This window comes from Gekko japonicus, unplaced genomic scaffold, assembly GCF_001447785.1.
Source record: "Gekko japonicus isolate JY-2015 unplaced genomic scaffold, Gekko_japonicus_V1.1 scaffold64, whole genome shotgun sequence".
NCBI lineage: Eukaryota > Metazoa > Chordata > Lepidosauria > Squamata > Gekkonidae > Gekko > Gekko japonicus.
In genome coordinates this window covers 847,636-862,577 of record NW_015170277.1, presented here as the reverse complement: position 1 = coordinate 862,577, position 14,942 = coordinate 847,636, and the positions used below count along the sequence as shown (strand labels likewise).

General features: G+C 51.4%; 1 protein-coding gene across 1 annotated transcript in view; it reads left to right on the top strand.

Moving 5' to 3' along the window:
* The first annotated feature begins 550 nt into the window (after positions 1–550).
* Positions 551–14,942, top strand: part of TMEM120B (transmembrane protein 120B) — a 35,635-nt gene continuing 21,243 nt past the window's right edge. Inside the window, exons 1-3 of the mRNA XM_015417661.1 lie at positions 551–880; positions 12,427–12,545; positions 13,988–14,104. Coding sequence (XP_015273147.1) covers positions 812–880; positions 12,427–12,545; positions 13,988–14,104 — 305 coding nt within the window. The 5' untranslated portion in view covers positions 551–811. The remainder of the gene's footprint in view (positions 881–12,426; positions 12,546–13,987; positions 14,105–14,942) is intronic.

Below are 14,942 nucleotides of genomic sequence, written 5' to 3'. Positions count from 1 at the left end.
CCCCCCCCCCTGCGCCCACCAATTTTCAAAAATAAATGCATTTTAGGAAGAATGAAAAATACAAATAATCAAGAAACTCCCAGAGTACGGGGCGGGTGCAATTTGGTGCCCCTACGGGCTCTAGGCAATCGCCTAGTTCGCCTAGTGAGAGAGCCGGCCCTGGATCCAGGGTGGAATAATCCCAGAAGGAGGCCGGCCCTCCTGGTCCTGCCTTGTCTTAGAAACACACGCACGCTATTATCCAGGGGTTTTTTTTTGCACCATTTTAGAAAAGCGTCGGCACGCCTGTTAGGGGTCGCGTCTCGCCCGCTGCCGAGGAGGCCACCGCTTGCAAGGCTCCTCCACATCACACACACACACTCCACGAAGGGTTAACTCCCGAGAGCTCTCGGCGGAGAGGAGGGGAGGAGGAGGCGGGCGGGGCCTAAGGGAGGCCTGGCCTCGGCTCCGGCCAATGGCAAAGGAGAGGCGATGGCACCGGGGAGGGGGGGGGAGGTGTGTGTGTGCGCGCGCGCGCAGTGGGCCCCTTCGCCCGGCAGCCTCATCATATTAATAACTATCTCCCCATCTCGTCGGGGGAGGGCTGCGCGTCGGGAAGGCCCGTGCGCGGGACTCGGTGTCCAGCGGGATGCGCGCTCCCCGGGCTGCCTCGGGGACGGCTGCCGGCCCAGGGCGCCTCCTCTGAGCCTCCCGCTTGGAGGGTCGCTCGCTGGCTCCGGTCCCCCAAATCCCTTTTTTTTGGGGAAGGGGGCTGATGACGCCGGGCGCGCACGTGGGCCCGGGACCGGCTGGGGGCTCGCGCTGAGCCGGCATGGGGCCGCCCTTGGAGAAGTGTCGGGGCGACTGGCGGGAGCTGGAGGAGGAATTCCAGCAGCTCCAGGTAGGCGCGCCGGGCCCTGCGGAGACAGCCCTCGCCGGGGCGGCGGCAGCAGCAGGGGTTGGGGTTGTTGTTTTTGCAGGGGGGCTGCGCTGCGTCCCGCCCGCTCTTTGTGCGTCGCCGGCTGCGGCGCAGAGATGGAGCTGGGGGTAGATCGGGGGTGGGGGGGGGGAGAGGTTGGGACGAAAGCGCAAGAAGAGGCGGCGGGGCTCCCGCGGGAGGGTTGGCCCTGCTGGCTGCAGGAGGGGGTGCGCCTCCGGTTTCGCCCTTGGGCGGGGAAGGGGCGCTGACACGCGGCGCTGTGGATCGGGCGCAACAGCGGCCGGGGGCGCCGCGCGCAGTCTCGGGGTTGCTCCCTGTGAAAGATTGCTCGCGTCCAGACATCACACTTCCCGAGCCAGACGAGTCGGATGTGGCGTTGCTTTGCACGGGGGCGCGGCAGCATCCTCGGCCGCCTTGCGAGGGATCCTGGGGCCGGGCGGGGGGAGACCTCCTCCCTCCCCCTGGTGTGGTGCCTTGGGGGGGGGGGGGGGGGGCCGGCTCGGGGTGCCCAAACACCTGGGGCAGCATCTCCTCCCCCGCTCTGTCTGGCTCTCCTTTCGGCAGGGCCCTGGCCCTACCTGCCAAGGCTGCCAGATCCAGGTCCGGAAATACTTGGAGATTTTGAGGCTCCAGCCTGGGAGAGGGCAGTTTAGGGAGGGGGTGAGGGAGGCCGCGGTAGGGGACAGTGCCGGACAGCCCAGGGGGAGTGGGACCGGGTTTTGATTAAGTAAATAAATGCATGATGTATGTGTGTGATCTGGGAGGTTGGCAACTCTGACTTGCAGCCGGGAGATGCTTCAGGCGTCCCTATGGGGAACAGGTCAGGGCCAGACGGTGGGTTCCCTGCTGCAGGGGGCAAGGTCACGGCAAAGCGCTGAGAGACCTTTGGCCAAGGAGACGGGCTCAGGTTTCGGCATCTCCCTCCCTCTCTGGCATTTCCAGGCCCTGCAGCGGAGCGTGTTAGATGTGGCAATAACTAATAGTAATATTGAGCTTTTATTAGGGCACTTCCCCGGGAGAAGGAGCTTCGTGTTCGTTACCTCTTTGTAACCTATGAACATTGGCCCCGGTCACGCTTTGGTGTGCAGGAGGAGAGCTGGGTGCGTCTGTTACCACGGCCCCAAGAACCTTGTGGCATCTGAAAAATTCACAGGGGTGTTGTGGCACCAGCAGGCGCTGAGTCCCTGAGATCCCTTGTGTGTGTGTGTGTGATGCTTTAGTTTTAAGCTGCTGATCTGCAGTCTGTTTAAAAGAATCCAAAACAAAAATTCAATGGAGTTTAAATGGACCGGTGTTGAGGACAATATTATTAACCTGGGAGGGGAATGGTGAAGATTTAAATGTATCTGCAATCGAGTCTTTTGAGAAAAGTCATAATAGCAGAAATGCAGCGGACCAGAAATAAAAGGAATCTTGTAGAGGCTTTAAGACTAGCATCGTTTTATTCAGTGTAATCTTTGGTGGACTAGAGCTCCAGTTTTACCAGCTGGTGGGAGTGGGTGGACGTGATTATATGAAATTCAGATCTGATGAGGAAAGATAACAGCAGAGATCTGAAACAGATATTTAGACAGAACAAAGTTTGAGTCCAGTGGCACCTTTAAGACCAACAAAGTTTAATTCTGGGTGTAAGCTTTCTATATGCATGCACACTTCATCAGATATGTGCTTGCATATGAAATCTCATACCCAAAATTAAACATGGTTGGTCTTAAAAGGTGCCACTGGACTCAAATTTTGTTCAGTTGCTTCAGACCAACAGGGCTACCCGCTTGAAGATATGTAGACGATCTTCTTGAAAGGGCAGGTGGCGATGATTCAGAGTATACGATAAAGGAAGCCACCTTCTGAAGCAAGCAGCAGAGGATACATCTTTCTAGCATGCTTTGCAGTTGAGAAGTTTTCAAGTGCTGTGATTTCCCACAGATTTCTTAAGGTGATTCTGTAAAAGTGGAAACCCTTTTAATTTCTGTTAATCCACAGTCTGGGCTTTAGCCTGAATAAGAGAAACTCTTGGAGAGGTTTGGGGATTCTTAGACAAGAGAAGGGATTTTGTAAAAATGTGAGGGGCAAAGGGTAGCCTGTTCCATTTCTTTTTATACTTTTATTTATTTATTTGATTTATACCCCACCCGCCCTGGGGAAACAGGTGACTGCCAGGCCTGGAAGTAGCAAGACCACTTCATTTTCCTCTCAGTTCCTCAAGTGTAATTCAGAACCTGACTGTGTTGTATGCTTAACGCACCAGTAGTTTGTTCATGTAGTGGCTTGTTCCTCCATGTTTATACATCCCCGTTTTAAGGGATGGGATGAGACGACCCAGGAACTCTCCTGACCCTCAGACTGAAATCTGCTTCCCACGCTTTCATGGGAAGAAAACCCTTCATATCAATAACAGTGTGTTTGGATAAGGCTTCCGAGCGACGAAGAAGCCATTATGAATGATGATATCTCCTTGCAGGTTGTAGATAATATTTCTTCCAAGTATCAGAACTAGAAGAGTGTATTAAGTTCTGGATTTCTGCTTTGGTGAGAACAGATCTGTCCAGTCACCAACCCTATGCTGTTCGGCTTTATGATCTCTGGTGAAGGATCCCTTTGCCAAACCCTGCAGAAAGGTCAGATTTGCTGGGGACTGAGACGGAGACAGTCTAAGCCTCCGTCAGTCCCATACCCTGTGGTGATGGGTAAAATACCGGAGACATGGAAGCATGCTCTCATTGTTCCTGTATTCAAGATGGACCCAAGTAAGTAGAGGCCAATTAGTTTGCTACCAGTAATCGGTAAACTATACACATCCTACTTGTATTATAAGTTAGCTGACTAGGTATACTCTGAATAGGCATGAAGTAAGCAGTCTTTGTGCAGGGAGCAGCAGCCATATACCACCGTATCATTCTACACCAGTTAGCCGAAAACTATACTCGCTATACTAGGGGAAAGTTATACATTGCTTTTATGGATCTGAATTCCGCATTTGGCTCGGTCCCTAGGATTCGTTTGTGGCAAAAAAAACAACAACCCCAAACCTTAAGAAAGCCACAATTGAGTGCAGATTGCTATTCTATAGTAACCAGGGCTATTTTTGGGCAGGAACGCACAGGAACGGAGTTCCAGCTGGCTCCCAAGTTGACCACGCCCAGCAGGGACTCATTAGCATAACAGGCCACACCCAACAGCAGGAACTCATTAGGATTGGCTACATTAGGGGTGTGTGGCCTAACATGCAAAGGAGTTCCTGCTACAAAAAAGCCCGGGGTTTTGACAACAAACAAGGTAAACAGAATAAGAAGCAGAAGGTGGGTGTGGCTGGATGAGCACACTTCTGGTAACATGGGGTGTGGCCTAATATGCTAATGAGTTACTGCTGTTGGGTGGGGCCTATTATACTAATGAGTTGCTGCTGAGCTTTTTCTACAAAAAAAGCCCTGATAGTAACCCAAGTGGTCAGGTTAGATTTGATCCAGAGGGGCAAAGTACAAGGATATTTACTATGCGATCTGGTGTGGTGATGAAGAGAAAACTTTGGATCTGGAAGACCCTGCCAGGGGAGGGACATCCAAAGGGAGACTTCTGTGGCGTTTCATTTATCTTAATTATAATTTTGATTTGTGAATTGCTCTATCCCTGAACACTCAGGGCTCTGAGCAATGACCAATAGGAATAATTTACATCAGGATAAAACACATCAAAGCAAAGCAGTTCAATAATAGTCCGTTTAAATAAAACAATTCACAGACGGCTGTTGTGAGTTTCTCAACTGCCCTCCCCGCTTCCTATGAACAATGGAACTGAACTGGGAAGGAGGGGGAAGGGGCGCCAGCCCGGATTGTAGCTGTCTGTCGCTGCCATCAGCCAAACTGAAATGTAGGTATGGGGTCTTTCTACGGAGCCTTTTAAGTCTGGCCTTTCCATTAGCTAGACAGTCTAGTAGTGTTGTACGGCTGCTTCATAGTATAGTTTGGTACTTGATGCTCCCAAGTCTCTTATGTGGGCTGTAGGACACCAGCGTAGTCCTTCTGCAAGCTGAGTTACTAAGAATACTGTGCCCTGTTTTCTGCGTCTTGGGACAGGTGACAACCAGGAGGGTTTGAACAGCTTTGGGCTATAACTCTCTTCAAGTCTCATTAAGAGTTTTCCTAGCTATAAACTTCGATAACCTTCCCTCGGCTGGATTTGACAGCTTTCCTGAGCTTCTGCAGAATTGCAGCATTCAGCCCTGGTTAGGTTTCCCGTTGCAGTTCTGATCACAGCACACAGATGCAACCCAGGGTGTTGGGTTACTGTAAAGCCATTTAGTTGTGCCTCTTGGACCGCACTCCTGTTTTAACACAAGTCTGTCAAAGTTCAAATAGAGGGCAAAACAACACAGACGAATTCGAAGTGGCCGTGGCCGCTGTGCTGCTTTTGCTGAGGATTCCTAGCGGATGGGTGATCTTTGTGGGTGATCTTTGTACATTGCTGGATGGGCCAGCTGTGCCTCAGAGCTGAAGCTGGGGGAGATGTGTGGGGGGGGGGAGGGGGGAGGTTGGCAAGAAAGTGAAGGAACTCTTCTCTGGGGGGTCACTGCTTGGATTGTGTTCGCCTTCTTTTGGCCTTGGCTGCTTTTCTGCCGATTTTTTCTGCTTGCAAAGCAAAGTCCGCCGGGGGCCCCTTTGCGTAAGGTGAGGGATGTGTTCCCTGCAGGTGTGATGGGGGAGGAGGGCGGATTGCGTAGTTCCGCTTAGCCCCTTCGCGTCACCAGCAGAATTATGCCGGGTCGTGAAGTCGGCAGACACATCGGTTCTGCGTGTTCTGTGCAAGCTGCAAAATCCAGGTCTATTTAAAAGGTTCCTAAGCCGGACTCTTCAGAGCTTGCCTTAATGGGTAGGGTTGCCACCCCTGGGATGAGAAATACCTGGAGGATTTGGGGGTGGAGCCTGGAAACTGGCAGGGCTCGGGGAGGGAAGCGAGCTTAGCACGGCACAGTGCCCTGCAGTCCACCCGCTAAAGCAGCCGTTTCCTCCAGGGGAACTGATCTGGCATCGGGAGAGCACTGGTAAAAGTGGGAGCTCTCCGGGCCCCGCCTGGAGGTTGGCCACCCTACTAATGGGGCCAGCAACATGAAACCATCAAAAACACAATTTCGGATTATCTGTATATGTGATAATTTAAAATTGCAACACCAGAGCCTGTCAGCTGAATTCGGAACCAGCAACTGCTAAAAATCAGCATACACGCAGATGTAGAAGATGCAGTATGGAGGTGAGCTGTGAGGAGGACACCGGAATAAGAAGAGCCCTGCTGGATCAGATCAGTGAGGGTCCATCTAGTCCAGCCTCCTGTTTCACACAGTGGCCAACCAGTTCCTCTGAAGGGCCGACAACAGGGCAGAGAGGCCGAGGCCTTCCCCTGAGAAGAACCTAAGAAGAGCCCTGCTGGATCAGATCAGTGAGGGTCCATCTAGTCCAGCCTCCTGTTTCACACAGTGGCCAACCAGTTCCTCTGAAGGGCCGACAACAGGGCAGAGAGGCCGAGGCCTTCCCCTGAGAAGAACCTAAGAAGAGCCCTGCTGGATCAGATCAGTGAGGGTCCATCTAGTCCAGCCTCCTGTTTCACACAGTGGCCAACCAGTTCCTCTGAAGGGCCGACAACAGGGCAGAGAGGCCGAGGCCTTCCCCTGAGAAGAACCTAAGAAGAGCCCTGCTGGATCAGATCAGTGAGGGTCCATCTAGTCCAGCCTCCTGTCTCACACAGTGGCCAGCTGGTTCCTCTGGACGACCAACAGCAGGGTGTAGCGGCTGAGGGAGAGCTGGAGAAAGTACAGAGGAGGGCAACCAAGATGTTTAGGGGGTGGGAGCACCTTCCCTGTGAGGAAAGGCTGAAGAGTCTGTTCAGTTTAGAAAAGAGATGACATGACAGAGATTTATGAAATTATGCATGGGGTGGAGAAAGCTGACAAAGAGAATTTTTTTCTCCCAAAACTTCAGGACATTCAATGAAACTGATGGGCAGTAGGTTCAGGATGGAAAAAATGAAATACTACTTTACATAGGGTGATTAAAATGGAATTTGCTGCCAGAGGATGTAGTGATGGCCACAGGAATTTTGTTGTTGTTGTTCAGTTGCATAGTCAAGCTCAGCTCTTCACCACCCCATGGACCACATCACGCCAGGTCCTCCTGTCTTCAGTCGTGCTCCAGAGTTTGCTTAATTTAATGTTCGTTGCATCGGTAACACTGTCTAACCATCTCAGCCTTTGCCAGCCCCTTCTTTTACCTTCAATCTTTCCCAACATCGGGAATAAAAAAAAGGTTCCCTTGCTCGAAAGCCAGTCGAATCCGACTCTAGGGTTGCGGTGCTCATCTCTGTTTCAAAGCCGAAGAGCCAGCGCTGTCCGAAGACGTTTCCGTGGTCATGTGGCCGGCATGACTAAACACCAAGGCGCACGGAATGCTGTTACCTTCCCACCGAAGTGGTACCTATTTATCTACTTGCAATTACTTGCTTTCGAACTGCTAGGTTGGCAGGAGCTGGAACTAGAGATGGGAGCTCACTCCATCATGCGGCACCCGGGTCTCAAACTGCTGAACTACTGACCTTCCACAGCCTGCAGTTCAGCGTCTTAACCACTTGAGCCACCGCAGCTCCTAACATCAGGAATAGACAGCTTTAAAAGGGGATTGGATAGACTACTAGCCATGGTGATAGAGGGGAACCTCCACATTCAGAAGCACCAATCTTCCGAATCCCAGAGCCGGGAGGCAACATCAGGGGAAGGCCTCGGTCTCTCTGTCCTGTAGCTGGCCCTTCAGAGGAACTGGTTGGCCCCTGTGTGAGACAGGATGCTGGACTAGAGGGACCACTGGTGTGATCCGGCAGGGCTCTTCTTATGAGGGCTTCCCCTGAAGTTGCCTCCTGGCTCTGGGATTCAGAGGCATAGTGCCTCTGGACATGGAGGTTCCCCTCTGTCACCATGGTTAGTAGCCACTGATAGTTCTTATCCTCCATGAATCTACCTAATCCCCTTCTAAAGCTGTTTATTCCTGTGGCCGTCACGACAGCCTCTGGCAGCAAGGAGTGAGTAGGAAACGGGGATAAAAATTCAGGTGAACTGACTGGTGAAGGAAATTGTTTTGCTGGTGCCGGGAACGAGCCGCGTAGGCGCCAGAGGAGCGCCAAGGGGTTGTTCTTGGGGCAGGGGTGGAATTTAATATAGAATTTATATTTACATCTTGGAAGTGCAGGGCTAGGAGGACACTCCCGAAGTAGCCACTTGCTGGTGACGGGAGAGGGAAGCTGGTTCTGCAGGGCTGGCGTGCTCGGCTTGGAGGCGTGTTCAGCCTCTGCCGTTCTCCCCAGACTGGCTAGTTATTTCTTGGGTGTCTGTCTGACCAGCCCTTCCTCAGGAAGTGGGTGAACAATCCTCTTTCCTCGTTCTGTCCTCACCACAACCCTCCGAGGTAGGCAAGGCTAACAGAAGGCAACAGGGCCAAGGACACCCAGCAAAATGTCACGAGAGAGGGAGGATTTGAACCCAGGGCTAGTGTGGCATTAGAGGCACTTTGCTGCACTGGCTTCCTGTACTGAGGAACGCATGGCGCGCAAGATTTGGGTCCCGCAGAGGCTGTCTGGCGAAGGACTCATAAAAGTTTACACCCTGGAAATCTTGTGGGCCCTTTAAGACGGTACTGGATTTTGTGAGGGGTTCCTTGTCTGGTGTGAAGATGCCGGATCATCTGTGACTCCTGGCGTTTGCAGAGAGGTGCATCTAAAGCACCACATTAACTGGCACAACAAACGTCGGCTTGCGGACGGATTTGGCATCGAAGCCCAGACTGAGTATGAGAAAAGTGGTGCTTTCGAACCCCTTGGAGCAGATTTGAGGATCCATTTTTCCTGTTCTTCCATGGCCAGCCAAGCAGACCCCCCCCCCCTTGCTTTCCATGGAAGCACAGATGGATTCTGGTATTACTTAGCTAAGCACATGAAGCTGCCTGATACTGAGTCAGACCGTTGGTCCTTCAGGGTCAGTATTGTCTACTCAGACTGGCAGCCGCTCTCCAGGGTCTCGGGTGGTTCCTTCTAACTGGTGATGGTGGGGATTGAACCTGGGACCTTCTACATGCCAAGCAGAGGTTCTTCCACTGAGCCGCAGCCTGTCAGCTTGCTGGAGGAGGGAAGGGTAGATTCTGGGCATCTCCATGTGGTTGTTTAAAACACACACATGCCCCCTTCCACAATAAGATAGTGGAAACTTGGGAATCCCACACAACAAATTTGCTTCTCTCTTGAAGAAGAAGAAGAGAAGAGATTGGATTTATACCCTGCCCTTCACTACCTGAAGGAGTCTCAGAGCGGCTTACAAACTCCTATCCATCCCCATCCTCACAACAGACACCCTGGGAGGTAGGCGGGGCTGAGAGAGCTCTCTCCAGAACTGCCCTTGAGAGAACAGCTCTGAAAGAACTTGTGAGTGACCCAAGGTCACACCAGCAGCTGCATGTGGAGGAGTGGGGAACCAAACCCGGTTCTCCGAGATTAGAGTCCGCGCTCCTAACCACGACACCAAACTGGCTCTGAGAAGTCTGCTTTGGAACGGCCAGCAGAGAACAAGCAGAGGGTCCAAAGAAAGAATACTGGACTTGATCCATTCCGCTACCGATGGCACTTTTCCCCGGGAAGGTTATCCCGGCTTGTAAATGTGGTCGGCAGTCCCGCTCTCTCTTCCTGACCTACCTCATAGGGTTGAGGTGAGGATAAAACGAATGAGAGGAGAATGAAATAAGCCGCTGTCTTGCCACTGGGCCTTGCTCCCCAATTTATCGGGGGATCTCTTTTAACGTGCCGCTTGCAGAGCATTTCTCTTGTTTGATTGATCCCCACATTAGAAGGGTGTTCACACTGGCCCGTTTTAACGTGCTTCCCTCAGCTATGCTATATGGGAGATTTTTTTAAAAAAACACCTTTCTCTGATAGGCTATGCCCATGTGGGCTAAAGGAGATTGAAGGAATGGACCGTGTACTTCTGTCTTGTAGACTTTACCAGGATTTACGTGCCTATCACCTCGGTCCTGTACTGCGATCCCTGGAGGGCAAATCTGAGGAAAGTAAGACTGTGAACCTTCTAGCCTCAAACAGGGTTGATCTCATCAAAGCGGTGGCAAACCTCCTGTATTGTGCATTTAGGAGGAGAAGCCTTTTCTGTCAGAATGAGTCCTTCATTAACTGTTTGGGGTCTCCCCCCCTTCCTGTATCCCTGAACCGAGGCCACTGCTGTTATGCCAATAAAGGTTTGTTGTGTGTTGAAAGATAAGGCGCTTTGGGTCTCCGTTGGGGGGGAAAGGCGGGCTAAGGCGGGCTACAAAGAATTAGGTAAATAAATTCCGCTCCTAAGTGGGCTGCTCCTCCATCTCGGGAGGCCCCACGCTGCTGCGAGGACATACTTTCCGTTGAGATAATGTAGTCCCATCTCTCGGCCGAGAACAGTCCCTCTCTTGAACGCATGACCTTTTGATAATGAGTAAGTTTCCCAATTAAACATTTATTTCTTGATGGACTTTGGGTATTTCAGCAATCGCCTGCTCTGTTTTCATGTAGCGGAGACACTCAGTCCTTGAGCATTAAATGGTCAGTCTCGGGCCGGTGTGGAGCCGCAGTGATGTGGGGGTTGGGTTACCTGAGAACCAATGCTCCCTCTAAGCCGTGGAGTCTTGTGAGCAAAAATTCTACTTTGTGAGCTACTGGCATTAAAGTTGTGAACAAGCGTTTGGCTACATAAGAGAACATAAGAGAAGCCAATATTGGATCAGGCCAATGGACCATCTAGTCCAACATTCTGTCACACAGTGGCCAGAAATACCAGGTGCCATCAGGAGGTCCAGCAGTGGGGCCAGGACACTAGAAGCCTTCCCACTGTTGCCCCCCCAAGCACCAAGAATACAGAGCATCACTTGCCCCAGCCTGAGAGTTCCTATCTATACCTTTCGGCTAATAGCCACTGATGGACCTCTGCTCCATATGGTTATCCAATTCCCTCTTGAAGCTGTCCATGCTTATAAGAACATAAATTAGTTTGCTCTGGAGCCATCCTTCCTGAGCTAAGACAAAAATGTGTGAGCCGGAGGCTAAAAAACTGTGAGCTAGCTCACACTAAACTCAGCTTAGAGGGGATACAGCTGAGAACGCCCTTATTTTTTAAACTTGGAAGCTGGCTTTCTTTCTAATGCAAGTGCAAACAATGGAGACTGCTGTTTGTGAAGCGTCAGGGGGAAAGGGCTTCTGTTAATGTTTAATGTAGGCTTTTATTAAGTAATTGGCTCCTTGTCCTTCCATTCAAGATTCTCTGCCAGGCGTCTCTTGCCCTGCCGAGCAGGCATGGTTCAAAGGGCAGCCGTGGGTATCCTGTGGTGGTGGTGGTGGTGGGAGCTCCCATTTATTTCTGGTTGGAAGGAGGCACATTTGGGAATACAGGGCGGAAGGGTGGAAAACCATCCCCAGCTTTCTCCATGTTATACAAAGCACTGTAATGTCAATACTCGACTTCAAAGCAAGTGAGCTGGATTCGAATCCAGTAGCACCTAAGGGTCCAACAAGATTTCTCAGCTTGTGCGAGTCAAACTTCCCTTCGTCAGGGAACGGTGCGCCCATATAAACCGAGCTTGTTATTCCAGTTTGGTCCCTGCATCTGTCAAACATCTTCATTATGCTGTATGCTGATTTGCTGCTTACCTTCTTCCTATACGTATGGACTAGCAAGTTCCGTTTCAGTGTATCAGAAGAAGTGGGCCTGCACACGAAAGATCATACCTTGAATAAAACTCTGTTGGTCTTAAAGGAACCACTGGACTCAGACTTCTTTCTGCTGCTTCAAACCAACACGGCTATGCACCCAAATTTAACTGGTGAATGAAATGCAAGATTGGGATATTGTAATGGGGGTCGGAGGCAGTGTTCCCTCTGATTTAGTGTGAGGTAGCCCACAGTTTTTTAGCCTCCGGCTCACACATTTTTGTCTTAGCTCAGGAAGGAGGGCTCCAGAGAGCAAACTAATTTATGCAGTAGCCAAATCGCTTGCTCACGACTTTAATGCCAGTAGCTCTCAAAGTAGAATTTTTGCTGGCAAGACTCTACAGCTTAGAGGGGGCATTGGTCGGAGGTGCTGCGGGATGAATAGGGAAAGTTACTTATAGGTTGCACATGAAGACCTCAGTTTTCCTGTGTTGGCCAGCCGGATGCTCCCAGAAGTCCTACCAGCAGGACAGGGAGGTCAGAAGCAGACTTAATAAATAATAATGCAGGCAGGGCAGGGAGGCAGAGTCTGCCGCTGAATTCCAGCTGGGAATGTGGAGGTTCCATTTAGTCAGCCGTTGCTGAGCCTGTACCCGAACCCAGCTCCGCGTCGAGGCTGTTCGTTTAGAGCGCCATTTATAATCGAAGACCCGTGCCCATTTCACATGCATACCGCCGCAGGGTAATCTTCTGGGTCTTTGACGCTTCAATCCACGTGCTTCCTTTTGTTCCGGTAGGAAACGCACAAAATCTACAGACAGAAGCTAGAAGAGCTGAACAGCTTGCAGTCGGCCTGCAGCAGTGCTATACAGAAGCAGAAGAGGGGCTTACGGGACTTGCAGTGCAGTTTTCAAAGGTACGTGGGGGGGGGGCGCGGCAGCTTGCTCCGTGGGGTTTTGTTTATTTTCCTTAAGGCACTTCTGTGCTGCTTTCCCACCCAAATAAGGCCCTCAAGGCGGCCAACGATCAAATATTAAAAAACAATAGACCAGCTGGGTCCTGTGTCTTATCGGGGATGGTCCAGCGCACCCCCCTTCCTGATCCAAAAGGTCTCCGTTCTGTCATAAAAAGAGCCAAAGAAGGTCAAAAATCTTCAGAATTCTGCCCGGAAGGCAGGATTCTCCACAGCTGCCAGTCAGAAAAATACAGCCTGTGACGGGCCAGGTGTCTGACTTGCTATTAAGGCCGCTGTCTAATTCTCTGCACTCCAAACCGCAGGACGGAGAGCAGAAGTGTCGTGGGACCTTAAGTCCGAAGGTGTCGTCTGGAGAGCTCCGGGACTTTGTTGCACGGGGACCAGACTGTTTATTGTGCCCAGTGCATGTTAAAGGCTCAGACTGGAGGCTGTGAATTTGTTCTGCTAGCAGCGGTACTTTTTGGGCAGTGGAGGCAGGCTCCTCACACTGGGGAAAATGCTGCTGTTAGCTGAAGAGGTCCATGGGATCCAGTGCTTTGCCTGTCGATTCGTAGTCATTCTGAATTTGAGGAATCAGGGTGGTTGAACCAGGGACTGGTTTCTTTCTCCTCCCCTTCAATGCCACTATTAGTGTGTATAATTAAGCAGAAGAGATTGGATTTATACCCCGCCCTTCAGTCAGAGTGTCAGAGTGGCTTACAGTCTTCTTTCCCTTCCCCTCCCCGCAACAGACATCCTGGGAGGTAGGTGGGGCTGAGAGAGCTCTGACAGAAACTGCTCTTTTTCTAGAACAGCTGTGCCAGAACTATGGTTTGCCCAAGGTCATCCAGCTGCGAGTGGAGGAGTGGGGAATCAAACCCGGTTCTCCCAGATTAGAGTCCGTGCACTTAAACACACCAAACTGGTGTATCCTTCCTAAAATTGCTCAACGTCCATCACTGCATCAGTGAGTTCCATAAGCCAGTTATGTGGCTGAGGCTGTGGCTCACTGACAGAGCCTCTGCTTTGCATGCAGAAGGTCTCAGGTTCAATCCCCGGCATCTCCAGTTACACGGTCGATAGTAGGTGGTGTGAAAAACTTCTACCCAAGTCCTTGGAGAGCTGCTACCAGTCAGCGGGTCTGACCTTGATGGACCAAGGGTGTAAATATAAATATAAGGCAGCTTCCCAAGCTCATATATTGTGCGAGGAAGGGGTTTTTTTTTGTTCGTTCTATGTTGGCCGTCAGCCAGTTCCTTTGGTGACCCTGGGTTAAAATGCATCGCCTCCGCACAGAAATCCTGCCGAGCACGAGAGGATGAAGTTCAGGGTTTTCTGCCTTAGCTGAATGCAGTGCTAGAATTTGCTTTCAATACACGTCCGCCTCCCTCCCAACTTCACAGATGTAAACGCAACTGTAGCCAGGAAGAATCGGAACTCGTTGAGCAAATCAACAGCCAGATCAAAGAGCGGCACAATGTCTTCTTCGACATGGAAGCTTACCTGCCAAAGAAAAACGGGTACGTGTTTCCTTTAACGAGCCACCCCTGGGCGTAGACAGGGTCTGTAAGTCGTCGTTCACCGTGTCTGTTACCCAGAGGGAACCCCCTTGAGATAAATGCCTTTTTACTCTTGTTATTGGAACCTGCTGCTTGCGCTTCCCTGGGGACTGTTGTTCTCTTAGCTGAGAGCAAATGTTTGCCAGAAGCCCGCATTGTCCAGAAGGGGCACATAGGCTGGCAGTGTCTCTCGGGCACATAGTTTCCCACTTTAGTCATGGTGCGGTGATGCCACCGGGGAGCGATCTGGGGAAGTTATTCTTAGAAGCCCCAAGGGAAGAGGAGGTGGGGGAGACGCCTCAAGGGCTCATATTCAAGCACATTCTTGATAGAAGATGGTTTTGATTGCTCTGGTGGTGGTAAAGCTGCATGCATAGAATCATAGAGTCGGAAGGCACCTCCAGGGGCCATCTAGTCCAACCCCCTGCACAAGGCAGGAAATTCACCAATACCTCCCCCCCCACACACTCACACACCCAGTAACCCTTGCTTCATGCCCAGAAGATGGCCAAAAACACCTTCCAGGATCCCCGGCCAAACTGGCCTGGAGAACAATTCCTTCCTGACCCCAAAGTGGTGATCGGCATTTCCCTGGGCGTGTAAGAAAAGGCCACAAGAACTAAGCACTGAGGCAACCCTTCCTGCCCTCCCTCTCCTGATGTGCCTAAGTTCACAGAACCAGCAGGTGGCTGTCTAGCCTAGGTCCTGCCTAGAAGGCCCAGATCCTGCGTGTCTCTCCTTGAGAGGATGAAAAGTTGCTGCTTAGTCTGAGCAGGTCTCAGTGGACATGATGCCGATG